We start from the raw sequence: 18,234 nt of genomic DNA, 5'->3' as shown, positions 1-18,234 counted from the left end.
AATCCATCGAGTTTGTGGAAGTTGCCATGTTGCCCTGTTAATCTTGAATACAGTGGCTGAGATGGACATCACCTTTTGACTTTTTATGTGTGTGGCTACAGATTGGCCACATACATAGTATGTCTTATAAATTATTTTAATCTAAAGATCATAAATAGCTATTTCAAACTATATATGATCATTAAACATTCATTCATGTACATTTTTATTTCAGACCAAAGAGAAGATGAAAAACAATATTTAGACATAAATCTTTGTCAAAATTATCACTAAAGCAGAAAAACTAAAACTCATCATTATACCATGAAACAGTCTATGTCTGGTGTGTGTGCTTTATACTGGAGTATACACATTCATCCTTGGTGTTGCTTCTCTGTCTTCTTGCTCCTTTCGTCATAGTTGTTCTAACAGCAGCATAATGAAGGTTGTCCTTTTGGGTGCTCTGGTGACCAATGAATAAATAAATAAATAAATCAGTAAATAGTTAACCAACTAAAATTTAATTTCCTAAAAAAAGAACATGAACTTCAACTATGTTTAACTCACCTCTAAATTTATTGAGTCATTTGCTTTTGAGTCTAGAGAGGAACAAAAATTAAATTATTTAAATTTAATGCCACTTTGTAAAATCCGAGCAGTAAAATATGAACAGAGTTTCTTACCTGTGGATTGGCAGCTGTTGTTTTTGTTCATTTTAAACACTAAAAATGTTGATAAAACACTGATGATCGTGGTGAGTGTTAATGCTGCGCTTAAGAAATACACCAGGACAGAAGAACTCTGCTCATCTGTAAATCCACAAGTTACAGAGATTTTCTTTGTTCATCAAATAGGATTTATTGTTATCACACTTAATCATACAATTTGAGTTGATATGAATAAAACAAAGAGACTTACCTTGAAAGTCTAGTTTAGTCCCATTTCCAAAAAGTAAGCGTCCACATAGGGCAACAGCACAGTAGTAGAGCCCAGCATCGGACTCATTCGGGCTCTCTATTGGCAAGTTGTAGACACAGGTGTGTGTTTGTGTGTTGGGTTTCCTCACACACTCATCATTCCTGCCTCCACGGGTGTAAATGAGTCCTGGATGAGAGTCTTCAGCATCTTTGAACCAGTAAACACGGTGGTCTCCATCACAAGGCCCACTGTGTACTGTACAGTTCAGAGTCACAGAGCCTCCTGGCTGGAGGGTCTCAGATGCTGACTGATGGACTAAAGCTTGTATGTTTAAATCTAAGTCATTGACATTGACAATAATGGTCTCTGAAAATGTTTGTGTATATAAATAAGACCTTATACAGTAGTAAGTTGCTGAGTCAGAAATGCTTAAGTCTGAGATGATCAAGTGGTTTTTTCCTTTCCCGTTATCCAATCTAAAGCGTGAACTATTGTTGAATTCATCATCAAATTGTAAAAAAATCTTTTCGGTCTTATAGAAGGTAGAAATTAGCCTCGGCTTCTCCCCCAAAGTTTGCTTATACCAGTAAAACCGTGCAGCAGCATTCTCTACATCGTAGCAATGCAAAGTCACACTGCCGCCAGATTTAGCTGATATGAAACGTGGTCCCTGATGAACAGAGGAAGATAATTTCAGGTAGTTTGTCTGAGCTGTAGTGAAATGAGAGACAAAGTAAATAAACATTGTGTACACATGAAAAGAAAAGAGAAACCTGGAAATAGACTTTAAAAGAATCAGATAGTGGTTAAAACAAACTTACCTGTTGCACCCAAGAACAAACACATCAGACAGAAGACGATCTGTACAGATGCCATCGTGTTCAAACAGTCAAAAGCATGTCGACGCTTCCTTTTCTGAGTGAAGATTAGATTTGCTTGGCCAATCAGAAGTTACACAGTATATGGAAAACTTGGTCACATGTCCACTGACTCTGTAGTGTTACACTCAGTAGCTGAGCTGAGAAGGAAAAACCCGACATAGTTTACAGTAGATAGAGATTAAATATGTCAAAGACAAAATATGGGCTGCAGACAAGTGTGAGACTGATAGTTTATCATTTTGATTATAATGTTTAATATAATAAAAGAAAATAACATATACAAAGTATACAATAAAGTTCTGGACAATTGTTCTAACTTCCTATTTCATTGTAATTTTGAGCCTTATTATTATTATTATTATTATTATTATTATTATTATTATTATTATTATTATATCATTAGGCTTACTTAGTTTTGACATTATTTTGTGTTTGGGCTCACATTGGAGATCACAGTTGCAGATGGAGAACAAAAATCAGCCAGGTAGGTTTTCTCTGGAGGTTCTTCAAGAGATGAAGATGGGGCAGAGGAGCTGCACTCACACATGCATACATAGATAAGGAAGAGAGTGCGAGAGAAAACAAGGAGTGAAAATGACAGGTCAACTCAGCAGGACCAGGAGACCATGACAGAGAGGGAATCCAGAAGAGAGAAAAAAGGAGAGTATAGAAAGACAATGACAGGATATAAACTTTGGGAAAAAGAACACAGAAGTTAATGAAATGCAGTAACAGCAACTGCACATCCAGAATCAGGAGAAACTACGGAGCTTTTTTTGCTTTTCTTCCTCAGTGTTCATCAAATATGATCTGTTGCTGTCATAGTTTATCATACAGTGTGAGTCACCTCAGCTTTAAGAAGAAAGTAACACAATACAGAAATATATACAGTACAAGTCCATCAAAACTATGCACCTGTAAAGCAGTTAATGTGTTACATTACCGCTGGTTATTTTCATATTCTCATCGAGTGGCATCGGCCATTGTAAGGTTAACATTACTCTAGTCCAGTTAAACTGGCTTCCAATATATTCATCTAAAACTCAAGTAGAGCACTACAACCACTCATCATTGTCTTTTAATGAGTTTTGCAATAATGATCACAGAATAAATAAAGATTAGAACAATATATTTTATCTGCAAACCACAGGGGTACAAAAAATACCTTTATCTGTGTTGATCACTTGGTCATATTTGTTGAGATTAGTAAAATTGAAATAATATCATACAAAAATGTAATGCATCGCTACTATGTAGTATTCACATGCACATAGCTCGTTCATGGGTTGTTGTAATGACAGATCATATTGTATGGTGTTATAGACTGAAAAATACAATAAGTTTTATTGTGTCCACAACATGTGACGTTATCTTCAAAATTTCATCTGTATCCAAAGAATGTACAAATTTTTATCTCGCTGCCAGTGTAAAAATTTAATCTACTGCTTGACGCTGGAGTAAACACATTCATTCTGTCTGCTCCTCTGTCTCTTTGACCTGTTGGGCAGGTTAATGCTTAAAGCAGCATAGTGGAGATTGTCTGCATCATGGTTACCCTGGTAAAAACAAATCAGAGATGTAGACATAAATATGTGTTTTTTCAAAAACCATAAAAATCTGAACAGATGACACATACCTCTGCAGAGGGAGCTGAAAATCTTGTTTGAGGCTCTGAATGTGAAATACAAAAACAGTAATCTTACTGAAAAGCCCAAATGAGTAAAGACAAGCTGACAAATGCAGAAACTTTGGCCTGTACCTGACTTGAAGCTGTTATGTTTGCTCATCTTGTAGAGTAGAAACGCCAGTAAAACAACCAGGGCGGAGGTGAAAGCCAGTGCTCCACTCAAGAAGTACATCAAGACAAGAGAGTTTACCTCATCTGTAGGGAGCCAGAGATCCAGAAAACAGACTTCAGTATGTTTTCTGTTAATTTGGAGAATATCAGTGGCTGATTTAGCTGCTAGACTGTGACTTACCCTTGAAATCCAGCTTGCTCCCATTTCCAAACAGTATGTGTCCACATGCGGCAACAGCACAGTAGTAGGTCCCAGCATGGGACACATTCAGACTCCTCATTGTCAAGTTATAGAAACAGGTCTGTGTTTGTGTGTTGGGTTTCCTCTCACACTCATCATTCCTGCCTCCATGGGTGTAAATGAGTCCTGGATGAGGTTCTTGAGAGTCTTTGAACCAGTAAACACTGTGTTCTCCATCACAGGTGCCAGTGTGTACTGTACAGTTCAGAGTCACAGAGCCTCCTGGCTGCATGGTCTCAGATGCAGACTGCTCGACTAAAACTTTGATTTTCAAGTCTGAATCTTTAACACTGACAGTAATGCTCTCTGAAAATGTTGATGTGTGTAAATAGGAACATATACAGAAGTAAGTTGCAGAATCAGAAATATGCAAATCTGAGATTATTAGGTGGTTTTGACCTGTTTCAGTATCCAGTGTGAAGCGCGGATCACTCTTGAATTCATTGTGAAATGTGGCATTTTTTTCATAAACATAGAAGGTAGAAATGAGCCTTGGTTTCTCGATCAAAGTTTGCTTATACCAGTAAAACCGTGGCGTTACACCATCTTTACTGGAACAATTCAAAGTCACGCTGCCCCCACTTTTAACTGATGTGAACTGTCTTTCTTGGTGAACAGAAGAGGAGGATTCCAGGTTATTCACCTGAGCTGAAGTGAAATAAAAAACAGAATAAATACACATTATTGAAAGCATAGAAAAATATTCAGACTGCAGTTTCAAAAACACAAACTCACCCATTTTTCCCAAGAACAAACATGTGAGATAGAAGAGAAACATTGCAGATGTCATCGTTATGAAATAATCGTGCTGAATGTAATGAATCTTGAACTGCTCTTCACTCTTCTGAGAGAAGACTGTGGTTGGCCAAGCAGAAGTGACACGGTATTTCTTTTTTTAGGAAACATGGTCACATGTTCAGGGCCACCTATAGTGTTTGGCCTAGGGCCTGAAAAAAAAAAAAAAAACTACCTACACAGTGAATGATACAAATATCATTGTTCCATTAGCTCTCTGTACACATTTTTCTGTTGAAGTCTAAAATCCTGTTTTCATTTTAGTGTTTTCACCAACAGTTTCCCTCTTCTCTATCTGGTGACTTTCAGGTGTGTAGTAAAAATAACTCCTCCACAGGAAAACAGCAAAAAAAAATCATAAGAATGGAGAAGAAATGTGACTTAAGTCCTGAAACCTTTACCTTAACTTATTCCCACAGAGTCATTTTGTTAACAGTTACATCCTTACATCATTTTGGGGGTGACTGTAGCTCAGGAGGTAGAGCAGGTAACCTACTAATTGAAAGATACTAATTGGGCAAGATACTGAACCCCTAGTTGCTCTCCAACGCAAGCGCTGGAGTATGAATGCCTCTGAATGTTAGACAATAAAAGCACTTAGCTTAGTTACACATTGAGGTGCTTGTATGAATGGGTTTGAATTGGTGAATGCAAATGTGTTGTATAAGTGCTTTGAGTGCTCAGTTTGAGTAGAAAAGCGCTATATAAGAACTAGTCCATTTACTAATGGCATACAGCTGTGGCTCCTCCAATAAAAGAAAGCCTCAGCTCAGAGGTGTTTGACTCCTTGGTATAACTCACAAAGATGCTCTTTAAAGCAGATAACCCATAAGATGAAGAGGAAATACTGTTTCACTGAGTTAGAAGACCTTCGTTTGGCTTGCTGCTCTATAAAAACAGCTTCTTCATTCTCTTAATGAGACATAGGGACATAAACCAAATGCAATTACAAGGGACAAATAAACTATTAAAATAAAACAGGAGGTGAGTAACCACAACAAAAAACGGGGAAACTCAGACACAATAAAAGTTTTGATATTGAGGAAAATATCAAAGGAAACACAAGATGAAAATGTATAAAAATACAGCACATTTCCTTTTATGTAATGGTGTATTCAAATCTTTGTAGTAAAATGTGAACACTGAGCTGAAGGAACAAAAAGGCACGCCCTTTGTCTGATGTCATGAAGACGTCCTTTGTAACCTTCAGTAGTGCTGTTTCAGCACTATCATGAACTCAAAAAAATAAAATGAACAGTCCTGGCAGGCAGAATCCAGGTGCTGAGGGTGGTAAGAAGGTAAGTTTTTTTTTTCAGGTAAGTCCATAATTCAGAAATGCTTGTTGAGTTGATTGAAACAACTTGGAGCAGGTGTGAGAAGGACGGCTCAGTAGGATGAATCTTTATAGTTGCTGGGAGCTGAAGACAGACAACAAATGCATTAATGACTTTGTTCTATCTCACAGGGACCAGTGAACGTGGTGGACTGTTTCTAGAGCAAAGCTAAATCTTTTGATCAGAGGTATGATCAAAAAATGGTGCTGGTGTCCTCTTGTGGTTTTGGAAGGTTTCTTCCAGCTAAAAGGGAGTTTTTCCTTCCCACTGTCACCAAGCGCTTGCTCATAGGGCAGGGATCCTCAAATCCAGGCCTCGAGGTCTGGTGTCCTGCAGATTTTAGATGTTTTCCTGATTCAACGCACCTGAATCAAATGGCTGAATTACCTCCTCAGTATGCAGTCAAGTTCTCCAGAGTCCTGCTAATGACTTCTGTATTTGACTCAGGTGTGTTGAAGCAGAGACACACCTGAAAGGTGCAGGACACCGGACCTCGAGGCCTGGATTTGAGGATCCCTGTCTTAGGGGGTCGTTTTGATTCTAGGATATTATTTTAGGGTCTTTACCTACAATATAAAATACTTTGAAGTGACCGTTTGTTGTTATTTGGAGCTATATGAATAAAATGGAATCGAATTGAAGTGACTACAACTGCTGCTACTGCTACTATTAGTACTACTAATAATTATTATCATTGCCTTTTGGGTATTATTTAATGCACTGTGATTCTGTGTATCACCGTGTATTGCAATTTATTACAGATAATTCTTTTCATACTCACCACTGTAACTCTATGAAAAAGTGGGAAGCAGCATTGTGTAATGTTTATTTATTTATGCAAAGATTGCCTGCTTACCTCTGCTCCGTAACTGAACTTAACACAGTACTCACAATGTCAGGTTGCAGGACATTTTAACATTAGCTGTGTCTCTTGTTCACACTGATCTTGGGAAAAATGGATTCAAATACTTTGGTTTCTACAAATGGAACGAGCTGCAGAAACCTATGAAACTGCATTCTTAGATTTCATTGAATCATTTTAAAAGGTTGTATTTGTCTATATGTAACTACTCTTGTATATGTTTTTACTAATTAGTGTGTACAATTAATGTAGTGTAATGTCATGTGTACATTATAAAATGTTTAATGTTCCCTTTATTATGTTTTGTACACAGATCTCTCTTGGAAACGAGAACTTGATCTCAATGAGACTACCTGTTTAAGGATTTAATAATAATTAATAATAATTTACAGGTTTCCAACACACCATAAGCCACAACTTACTCAGAAGTACAATTTTAAAATGCATGAAAAGAAAAAAAATATATATGTGTTGGCTTTAACCTTTTTTAATATAAACATATTCCAGTATCTCTTATCTCATGTTAAATGAGCTTATCTTTCATTAAAAATGACTTCTCTCATTGATGGATGTCATCACTTACAGTATCACTTTTTGGTATTGCAGTGAGTGTCTCATCTCGGGCTGACAGATCATGTGCTCCTTGTCTTCTACCTGTTTTCATCTTTTTCTTGTCTGTTTTGTAATTGACTGTGATTTATTTATTTGTTTATTTAACAGTCGTCACTCCCATGAAAAGTTCGATCTCTTGTGGCATCCTTCTTGGGCCAAAGCAATACCATAATGTGCAGAGCCAAGTTTGGCAAAAACCAAACACAGTAAATCAGCACAAACACCAAACCAAAGTATTCTAGAGTCAAGTATGTAACAGGACAGTGATCACAGCAGCAGATCTTCAACAGAGTGGCAGAAAAAGAAAATCAGTGTGTTGCAGTGAGCCGCTCAAAGCCCAGACCTCAACCAGACTGCGATGCTGTGGCGTGACTTTAAGAGAGCAGTGCATAAACGAATACCCACAAACCTCAGTGAAGGAAGGTTGTGAAAAAGAGTGGGCCACAAATTCCTCCACACAACGATGCGAGACTGATGAAGTCACACGGACAGCAATTGATTAGTTACTGTGTCATGATTGCATCAGGGATGAGACTCAACAGCAGACTGAAGAAGACAAACAGATTTATTTGCAGGTAATAATAAAGGGTTATTCAGGTAGCTGCCTCTTGAGCGGGACAACTGATCCCCAAAGTGCACTTCTTTCCACCGTTAAGCCGCACGCTCAGCACTCTGTACAGAGAGGAGAAAATAAATCATCAGTGGGAAAGGCTGTTAGAGTAGGCACACACAGAGAGGCACAACACTAACTGGATGTAGTGACTGTACTGTAGGCCTGTCTTCTCCTTACGAAGGGATCAGAGAATTGGCTGATGGAGTGCAGGTGAGTACCACAGCTGGCAGGAGCTGGAGTGGGTCCCACCCCTGAAGCACAAGGTGTGGTTAACAGGAGCCATGACATACTGCATCCAAAAGAAGGTTCTACAACAGGGGTGGGCAACTCCAGGCCTCGAGGGCCGGTGTCCTGCATGTTTTAGATGTGTTCCTGATCCAACACACCTGAATCACATATAGAAGTCATTAGCAGGACTCTGGAGAATTTGACTGCACACTGAGGAGGTAATTCAGCCATTTGATTCAGGTGTGTTGGATGAGGGACACATCTAAAACCTGCAGGACACCGGCCCTCGAGGCCTGGAATTGCCCACCCCCGTTCTAACAAGCTCCTAAAATCTCATGCATTTTGGCTTTGTTGTTGTAAACTAGATAATGATTTGGTTTGATATGTGATGTGTTGTATTTTACAACCAACTACATTTCTCCTCTTTAAAAAAAATGCAATCCATTACTAACAGGATTTACCTGTAAAACACATATTTTACAATATAATACTGTGTTAAATACTGTGATTATTTTTGGACCCAGCTAACATTGCAATATCAAGGGATCAGTCAAAAACCTAATATAAAATTTAATGTAGAAGTAGAAGATATTTTTAAAACACTGCTAAAAGGATATTAAAACAATGTGGGAAGTTTTCCAGTAGTATTTCATGTTAGTAGCAATATTACTTTCAGTACATGTTCCTGCTAAAGGGCTTCAGTGTTTAGAAATGTTTTGTCTTGTTTTGACAGTATATGAGTGCACTCATTCACTTATTACCACAGAGCTCACTGCACTAAAATAGCTACAAATCAAGAAGCCAGGTGAGCCAAGCCAGCCTTCAGGGTTACTGTAACCATATTATTATGTTGAACCTCTGCTTCATTCTTTTTCTAACGTAAATGCAAACTCAGAATAGTTTGACCTTTCCCAACAGCTGTCTCAGCTCACCAAGCTCAGATAAATAATTTAAACAATGAGTGTCAATCAAAAGCATAGAATAGGACATACGTTATCCAGTGAACACAAAAACCACTACAGCAACAAAATCAAATGTACCACTATCATAAATTTTAAAAAGCACATAACATTGTGCAAATCTTCAAAAAATAGCCCTGTTTCAACTTTATTATCTCACAAACCATAAACACAAAAATTCACAATTCACACAGCATTACAGTTGGTTTGAAAAAAAAAAAACAGAACAGTGAAGTATAAAGCTAAACAAACTTTTAAATAAAAGGTAATTAGAAAAACACACACAGCAGACAAACAGTAAGTGTCACTGATTGGTATTTCATAGTTATTGTATGGACCGTTCAATGACAGGTAAATTGTGCACTGTTGTAGATAGAAAACACAGTTATCATGAGGGTTTCATCATATCCAGAACAGTTGAAGTCTTCTTCAGTCTTATTACTTTCTTTGTCTCCAAAAAGATCCATCTTACTGAACTGAATTGTAACCAAGTCCTACTGCTTCACGCTGGAGTAAACACATTCACTCTTGCTGTTCCTCTGTGTCTTTGACCTGCTGGGTTTGTTAACATTTATGGAAGCATAGTGGAGGTTGTTTGCATCATGGACATGCTGGTACAAAAAAAAAAAAAAAAACAAGAAAGGTTTATCAAACATGGCAATTACTTAAAAAGTGATGTGCACTAAAAATGTTCATTCATGTTATTTTAATTCAGATGAGACGTACCTCTGCAGAGGGAGCAGAAACGTTTGCTTGAGGCTCTGAATGTGAAACACATGAAACAGGAATCTTACTGAAAAACCTACATCAGTGAATGAAAGCTGTCAGAAATAAATAGTATCTATGGCCCATACCTGACTGGAAGCTTTTTCTTTTACTCATCTTGAAGAGAAGAAAAATCAGAAAAGCAATGATGGTGGAAAAGAAAGCCAGTGCTCCAATCAAGATATACACCACAAAATGAGATTGAATCTCTTCTGTAAAGAGCCAGAATTCCAGTTTTCAAATGTTTTCTACATTCTTTTACGCTTGATGAGAAGAATATTAAGTGCATTAGCTGCAATAAAGTTCCTTACCCCTGAATTTCAGAGTTGTTCCTTCTCCGAACAGTATGAGTCCACATGAGGCAACAGCGCAGTAGTAGGTCCCAGCATGAGATACGTTCATTGGCAAGTTGTAGGTGCAGTTGTATGATTGTTTGTTAGGTTTTCTCTCACACTGATCATTCCAACCTCCATGGGTGTAAATGAGTCCTGGGAAAGATTCTTCAGAGTCTTTAAACCAGTAAACACTGTGTTCTCCATCACAGGTCCCAGTGTGTACTGTACAGTCCAGAGTCACAGAGGCTCCTGGCTGGATGGTGTCAGATGCAGACTGATGGACTAAAGCTTTGATGTTTAAAACTGAACCTTTTACACTGACTGTAGTACCTTCTGCAAATTCCAGGATTAACGAAACCCGTCTTGCACAGTAGTAATTACCTGCATCTGAGATTTGCAAGTCTGTTATATGCAAGTGGTTTGTCCCTGTTTTTGAATCCAGGCTGAAGCGTGGATTATTCTTGAATTCACCATGAAAAGTGCCATTTTCTTTAAATACATACTGAGTAGAGATGAGCTGTGGTTTCTGTCCCAGACTTTGCTTGTACCAGTAGAACCTCGTTGCATCGTTGGCTTCATAGAAACATTGTAAAGTCACACTCTCACCAACATTAGCTGATACAAAATGTCTCTCTTGCTGATGAGATGCAGAGAAATTCTGATTACTCAACCGAACTGACGGGAATGAGACAAAGCAAACACAGCATTAATTTAAAGGGAAACAGTTCATTAACAAATGTATGTAATAAGTAGTCATTACTAATGTTGGAACAAAAAAAAAATCATAACTCACCTATATTTGCCAAGGTCAGATATGCCAGACACAAAACAAACCTGGGAGGTGTCATCGTGCTCAGACCTCTGTGTTAAATGAAAAGAACCTTGACTTTTTTCCACTCTTTAGAGACAAGACTGTTTTTGATTGGCCATTGTAAAGTCATGTGATCTGCCCCCTGTATGAAATGTGTCTTCCCTGACATTTTACACAGAGGTTTGTTTCCGTGAACAGAATCACATAGTGACAGGTCAATAATGGTTGTGTCATGCATGTCTCACATTTTCAGTCTGAAACTGATCATTATATAGAGTTTACACACAAGGGAGGACATACAGTGGAGCTCATTCCTGCTCATCATTAACAGACTCAGCAGCTGTCACAAACAGACACAGTAAGGTAACAGCCACTTGCTAGATGTGGATATGATGCTGATCCTTGTGTGTTAGTATAACTGACACACTCATGCTGTCCAGAGCACGCAGACAGTAATTAGGTCTGCATGCACTTTTTTGGTGCTGTGAAAATCACAAATGAATGTCCACTCACTTTGATTGTAGAAGTGAGTTAAAGCAAAGGTTATATGGTTACTTTGGGCAGGCCTTTGAACTTTCAGTACCCTCATTCTTTATGTTAAAATGTTTTATTAGCTATCTACTTTAGAATTGCTTGTATTGGCTTGTATTTCTCTCACGTAGCATGTACTGTATTTGTGGCCAGTTTAACACCCAAACATCCTCCCAAAAACCACGACCTACTGTTTAAAGAGGAAGAAAGAAAAGAGCAAACCATAGAGCTGGGTATGTCTAAGTAATGATTGAAAGGCTGACAGTAACAGCAGGGCTAGCAGTGCCTCATGCATCATGAATGAGCTAACCCAAGGTCAAGGCCCAACCTTTGGGCACTTCTGGTTACAGTATAATTTCAGTCAAAGATCAAAGCTACATTTAACAGTGATTTAAAAGTGGTTTCATGATTGCCTTTTGTTAAATGCATTCCTTATTTTGTTCTCCATATGGCCAGCCAGAATCTGATCAAACACAATTGGTCATTAAAAATGGTCAACAATAGCTGTGGTCAAAAGAAAATTTTAAGTCTGGTTTACCATTAATAAAAAAAAATGTATATATTTGCATTCAAAAAGAAGTTGCTGGTTCTTATCTGACCACTAAATTTCTCGTGGCCTGGCATCAAGTGCCAAAATATGGTACCGCTCTGGTGGGCTAAACCCAACATGTCCAACATTGTTTTTTGCAGGCCCTGAAATACGAACTCTATCTATGTTTCCAAAATTAGCGCTCCTACCTGTGGCTTTCTGTGTTACATGGTCGTGTCTGTGGCTACTGTTGTTATAGCCCAGTTGGTAGACCAGTAATTTATTAATCAGAAGGTTGATGGTTCAATCCTAGGATATTCCACTCGACATGCCAAAGTAGCCAAGGGCAAAATACTGAAGTGCTTGTATGAATGAGGAATGTTGCATGAAGCTCTTTGAGCACTTAAGTACTCAAGGGAAGCATTATATTAGAAAAACTATTTTATTTATTTATTGTTTTAACTTTTCAGTCTGTGAATCACCACCTTATCATGGTGGAGGGGTCCGTGTGTCCCACTGCTGTCAGGAACTATGTCTGGGGTCTTGTCCCCCTGCTAGGGTCTCCCATGGCAAATTGGTCCTGGGTGAGGGGCCAGACAAAGAGTGATTCAGAAGACCCCTATGGAAGCATCACCAAGGCAACTGTTTACCCTGCCTGGGATACGGGTTACTGGGGCCTCCAAGGTAAGCTCTATGCCAGGGTGGAAAGGCAGGTTCGTCCATTCGGATTCAAGAGGAACAATGCGGTTTTCGTCCTGTTTGCAGAACATCAGACAAGATTTTCATCCTCTAAAGTGTATTTAAATAAATAAATAGTTCTTATATACTGCTTTTCAACTCTAATTGAGTACTCAATAACATGTTTGCATTCACCCATTCTTTCAAGAACTTCCATATGAATCTGAGCTAAATGCGTTTTATTGTCTAACATTCACACGCATTCATACTCCAACGCTTGAGTCAGAGAGCAACTTGGGGTACGGTATTTTGCCCAAGGATACTTTGGACTTGGATAAGGCATTTGATCGCATCCCTCAGGGTATCCTGTGGGAGGTGCTACAGGAGTATAGGGTCTTTGGCCCAATGTTGTGGGCTTTAAGTGTCCTCTACAACCACAGCAAGAGCTTGGCAGTAAGTCGAACTCGTTTCTTGTGGGTGTTGAAATTTGCCAGGGTTGGGCGCCTGGGTGGCATAGTGGTGAAGCCGGCGACCATATACATATGCCGCATTGTGGTGCGGGCGGCGTGGGTTTGCATCCCGGCACATTGCCAGTTTGCCTGCGTGTCTTCCCCTGTATCTTTCGCCCATTTCCTGTCTCTCTCTAATGTCAATAAAAGCCGCTGTGGCCAAAAATGCAAATAAAAAAAAAAAAGAAAGAAATTTGCCAGGGCTGCCCTCTGTCACCGATTCTGTTCATAATTTTTATGGACAGAATTTCTAGGCGTAGCCAAGTGGAGGAAGACTTCAGCCTTGCTTGTCTCAGAATCTCAAATCTGCTTTTTGCAGGTGATGCAGTCCTGTTGTCTGTGAAACGGTTCACAGCTGAGTGTGAAGCGGCTGGCATGAGCATTACCACCTCTAAGTCTGAGGCCATGGTCCTCAGACAGAAAAAGGTGGAGTGCCCATTCTGGGCCAGGGATGAGTGCTGCCCCAGGTGGAAGAGTTCAAGTATCTCGGGGTCTTGTTCACGAGTGGCAGGAGAAGCGAATGGGACAGACAGCTTGGGGCTGCGTCTGATGTGGACGCTGCACTGGTCTATCATGGTAAAGAGGGAGCTGAGCGTGAAAGCAAAGCTGTTGATTTACTGGTCGAGCTACGTCCCTACCATCACCTATACATAGTGACCGAAAGAATGAGACTGCGAATACAAGCGGCAGATATGAGCTTCCTCTGAAGGGTGGCTGGCCTCTCCCTTAGACATAGGGTGAGGAGCACAGCCATTTGGGAGGGGCTCAAAAGTAGTTCTGCTTTACATCAGAAGGAGCCAGTTGAGGTGGTTCGGGCATCTGATTGGCACACTTGTCATAGATGGCGGCTCATCAGGGAGACTATGTAAGACTGATGATGCTCCTCAGTTGCTGCCAGCTCATTGTATCCGTAAGGTGCAGTACTCAGGCTCCAGCGCTGTGATCAAATCCTTGTGCTATTCCTTGCTCTAATCCTTGTCCCCAGAAGATGTTTGTACTAGGAAGTGTGTGTGTGTGTGTGTGTGTGTGTGTGTGCGCGCCCATAATAAAAACTGTTTTTCTCAACTCAGTATCCCATGAGCAAGTCCTTCTCTGCCCAATTCATGACACACTGTTTCAAAAAGGCTGTTTTTTATCTTGTTAATATTATCAGAGTTTTCTTACATTGCTATTCAATGCAAGAGTCAACATCGTCAATCAGTTATTACACATTTAATATAATCAGCATGAAAATTTGACATCATGACCCTGATGGACTCATGCAAGAGTGGATCCTTAAGCTGGCCTTTATTGGATCTTTTGAGGATCTCTTGCATTACATAAGTTTTAGTCTGAATTTCAACTGAGTTATGCTAAATGTAATGTTTTTCTTACTGTTATTATTTACTGTTATTTGTAGATAGATGAGGTGAGGTGCATTTGTTCTGAAGCCTTTGACCTATTTCAAGCAGGCAACAGACTAAACACCCCCACCACCACCAAAACTGATCTATTTAAGCTGAAGAGTTTCCATTCCTCCTCTGACATGTCTGTGCCGCTGTTGCATCACTGTTTGTAGTTTCAATACTGCCACTATCTTAGTATCCACCTGTAGGCTCTGGTGACATGCTTACTCACCATTCTGCAATTTCAAGTATATCATATTTGTGGGGAGTGATGGATATGCAGCCTCTGACTGTATTCTGCTGCTGTAACAAATCAATCAGTTAAAATGTGAGTTGTGTGGCTGAAATAGATTCATTTGATTATTAATAAATATGCCCCTAATTATGTAGAAATCGTTATGATATAAACAAGCCCCACTCTTCAAAGAAAAGCCAGTGTGAAATGTAAAAGTCAGATCAGAAGTCAAATGTGGCTTCTGACTTCTATTTGAATGCAGATTATAATGTGATGTTTAGATTCCTCATATACTAGTATCATTTCCTAATTATTGCCAATATGAGCAAAAAATCTTTTGTTTTACCTAATCAACGTTTGACCTTTTTGATCTCGAAGAAGAGGCCAGAAGTCCAAAGTAACGTGATATTTAGAATACCCATATAATATTCCCTATATGTTGTCAATACAAAAAAATAGCAGTAACAAACAAAATTCTTAATATTTTATATGGCATTATAATCACTTTAACCTTCAAATAAATCTATTGACCTTGAAGGAGAGGTCAGCGGCCAAATGTGACATGAATGTATTTAGCACACTTGTAATAATCATTGTTTCTAAATTTTAAGACTTGTCAATTTTTGACAAATAATTAGGGTCACGTTGATGTGTGTAAGACAAATTTTAATGGGTTGTTAATGGCCCACTAGTGAATAAAGTTTTTTCAGAATTCATTCAAAACTTTTCAAGCCATTGTGTTTACATACAGAACAACACACACGCCTGCAGCCAAAAGTGAAGCAGAAGTTCCTAAATGTGTATCATTAAAATCTTACCCAGAGAAATAAAAAGTTTCTGTAAAGAGATAGCATTAGAAGACACAAACGGAAAGAAATGACCACGTCATTTGCAAATGTCCGTCTTTATTTATTTACACCTGAGTAAACACATTCATTTTCTGTGTTGTTCCTCTGTGTTCTTGATCTCTTGGGGATGTTGACACTTAAAGCTGCATAATGAAGGCTGTCAGCATCCTGGTAACCCTGTCAGTGTGTACAAAGTAGATCAGAATATGATCTTAGATTCAACCAAAACCTCAAGATAACTGTAAAAAGTTTGGTGAACAGCAATTTGAGAGTTAATAGAAAAATTTTTACCTGTGATCTTGTTGCTGTGGGGCCTGAAAATCTTACTTGAGATTCTGTTTGTAAAACAAGGAAGTTTATTTAGTTGAAAAGCCAAATGTTGCTGACACCAGTCCAGCGGTTATCTAAAGGATACAGGTTACCTGTAGATTGGTATCTGTTTCTCCTGTTTATCTTGTACAGTAAGTAACCCAGTAAAACACTCAGGATAGTGCTGAAGGTCAGAGCTCCACTCAAGAAACAGACCAAGCCCAGACAATCAACCACGCCTGCAAATCCAGACACCAGAAACAGCACTTTTAGCTTTTTTCTACATATTTAACTGCTGATTAAATGAGCAAATTGTACAAACTCACCTTTAAAGTCCAGTTTGGTCCCGTTTCCAAACAGTATGTGTCCACATGAGGCAACAGCACAGTAGTAGGTCCCAGCATGAGAAACATTCAGGTTATTCATCGGCAGGTTGTAGACACAGGTGTTTGTTTGTGTGCCAGGTTTCCTCTCACACTGATCATTCCTGCCTGCATGGGTGTAAATGAGTCCTGGATGGGATTCGCTGGAGCGTTTGAACCAGTAAACACTGTGTTCTCCATCACAGGTCCCAGTGTGAACTGTACAGTTCAGAGTCACTGAGCCTCCTGGCTGGAGGGTCTCAGATGTGGGCTGCTCAACCACAGTTTTGATGTTCACACCTGAACCTTTTACACTGATGATGATGTTCTCTAAAAATGTTAATGTGTATAAATACTGAATACAGTAATAAGTAGCTGAGTCTGAAATACGCAAATCTCTGATTGTCAAATGATTTTTGCCATTTTCTGTATCCAGCGTGAAGCGTGGATTGTTCCTGAACTCATCATCAAAAGAGTTGTTCGAATTATATTTGAAGAATAAAGAGACTGACTTTGGTTTCTGTCCCAGTGTGTGCTTATACCAGAAAACTCTTGCAGTAATATGAGCATGATGGAAACATTTTAATGTCACCTTTCCACCAACTTCAGCTGATATGAAACGTGTCTCTTGAGGAACAGACGAGAACATTTGTGAATCTGTTCTCTGAGCTGTAGTGGAATTGAAGAAAAAGCAAATGTAGATTCAATACATTGTAATAATCTGACAATACACTGGAAAAGAGTAAAAAGAGAATTCATGGTAATGGAACTTACCCATTTCTCCCAAGAAGACGCACAAAATGCAGAAAGACAGTGAAGACACCATTGTGGTCAGATTCTCGTGTTAAATGAAGGTTACTGATAGCTGCTCCACTTTTTGAGACACAAGAATGTGTTTGATTGGCCAGCCAGAGGTGACACAGAATCTACTGTATGGAAAACATGATCACATGTTCACTGCAGCCTGTAGCGGAAAATGCAATATGATATGCATGGTCAGATATGTATATTGGAATCAGATCTAAAACTATTGAAAACGGAGTTAGGTCTACACTAAACGTGACAAATAAAGTGCATCAAACTCAAAGCCGAGTCCTTTTATCATCAATATTTTGATAAGTTTTGAGTTTTCATTGTAAAATTTGATTCTCATTTACAGAATATTTAGTGCTAAATTAAAAATAATGTCTAGAATATTAATGTGACCATGTAGAATATTGACTCTGGCAGTGAGCCCAGTGTTGAGGATAAAAAGTTAAACCAGAAAACAGCAGCATGCAGGTCCAGATAATGGGTTTTATCTGCATGGATGCATGCATGTAGGATTTTGGTGTTTAACATTCAGGATCCATATAACAGTGCAGATCTTATGTTGCATAAATGAAATGTTACATTTTTTATTTGTAATTGTTTTTACCCAGTTTTCAGTATCTTTGTCAGGTTATATTCCTCGGTACTCTACTGCTGTTTCAATAATCACTGTGAAATATTGTCTTCAATAATTGTTTTGCATTCCAGATCAAAGGAGTATTCTGAGATGAATAAACATGACCTGCTGAAAACTACGCATTTACAGCGAGTGGTCCGTAGATTGTGAGGTATGTGTGAGCACACATCCTGCTGAAAACCACAGAGGCCGTTGCACTGACTCGTCTAAACAGAAAGGTGATAAAAGGCATTGTGTTTGACAGAGTGCATACACTGTGACCCTGTCATA

The 18,234-nt window shown here is 38.9% G+C and overlaps 4 protein-coding genes across 4 annotated transcripts; all 4 read right to left on the bottom strand.

Annotated features, from left to right (window-relative positions):
• Positions 1–313: 313 nt before the first annotated feature.
• LOC115797593 (uncharacterized) lies at positions 314–1,773 on the bottom strand. Its single transcript, XM_030754192.1, has 4 exons — positions 1,719–1,773; positions 898–1,608; positions 630–788; positions 314–450 (listed from the first exon to the last, which is right to left on the bottom strand). Exons 1-4 carry the CDS (start codon positions 1,771–1,773, stop codon positions 314–316), a joined length of 1,062 nt encoding a protein of 353 aa, XP_030610052.1.
• A 1,444-nt stretch (positions 1,774–3,217) lies between these two features.
• On the bottom strand, positions 3,218–4,607 carry LOC115797340 (uncharacterized). Its single transcript, XM_030753900.1, has 5 exons — positions 4,553–4,607; positions 3,758–4,465; positions 3,538–3,660; positions 3,415–3,449; positions 3,218–3,334 (listed from the first exon to the last, which is right to left on the bottom strand). Exons 1-5 carry the CDS (start codon positions 4,605–4,607, stop codon positions 3,218–3,220), a joined length of 1,038 nt encoding a protein of 345 aa, XP_030609760.1.
• Positions 4,608–9,714: 5,107 nt separating this feature from the next.
• Positions 9,715–11,168, bottom strand: LOC115797592 (uncharacterized). Its single transcript, XM_030754191.1, has 5 exons — positions 11,114–11,168; positions 10,297–10,995; positions 10,075–10,197; positions 9,947–9,981; positions 9,715–9,831 (listed from the first exon to the last, which is right to left on the bottom strand). Exons 1-5 carry the CDS (start codon positions 11,166–11,168, stop codon positions 9,715–9,717), a joined length of 1,029 nt encoding a protein of 342 aa, XP_030610051.1.
• Positions 11,169–15,903: 4,735 nt separating this feature from the next.
• On the bottom strand, positions 15,904–17,343 carry LOC115797377 (uncharacterized). The gene is made up of 5 exons (XM_030753943.1): positions 17,292–17,343; positions 16,482–17,186; positions 16,269–16,394; positions 16,138–16,181; positions 15,904–16,023 (listed from the first exon to the last, which is right to left on the bottom strand). The coding sequence occupies exons 1-5, from the start codon at positions 17,341–17,343 to the stop codon at positions 15,904–15,906; spliced, it is 1,047 nt and encodes a 348-aa protein (XP_030609803.1).
• Positions 17,344–18,234: the final 891 nt, after the last annotated feature.

The sequence above is a fragment of the Archocentrus centrarchus genome, chromosome 18 (assembly GCF_007364275.1).
Source record: "Archocentrus centrarchus isolate MPI-CPG fArcCen1 chromosome 18, fArcCen1, whole genome shotgun sequence".
Taxonomy (NCBI): Eukaryota; Metazoa; Chordata; class Actinopteri; order Cichliformes; family Cichlidae; genus Archocentrus; species Archocentrus centrarchus.
This window is presented reverse-complemented; position numbering and strand designations above follow the sequence as displayed.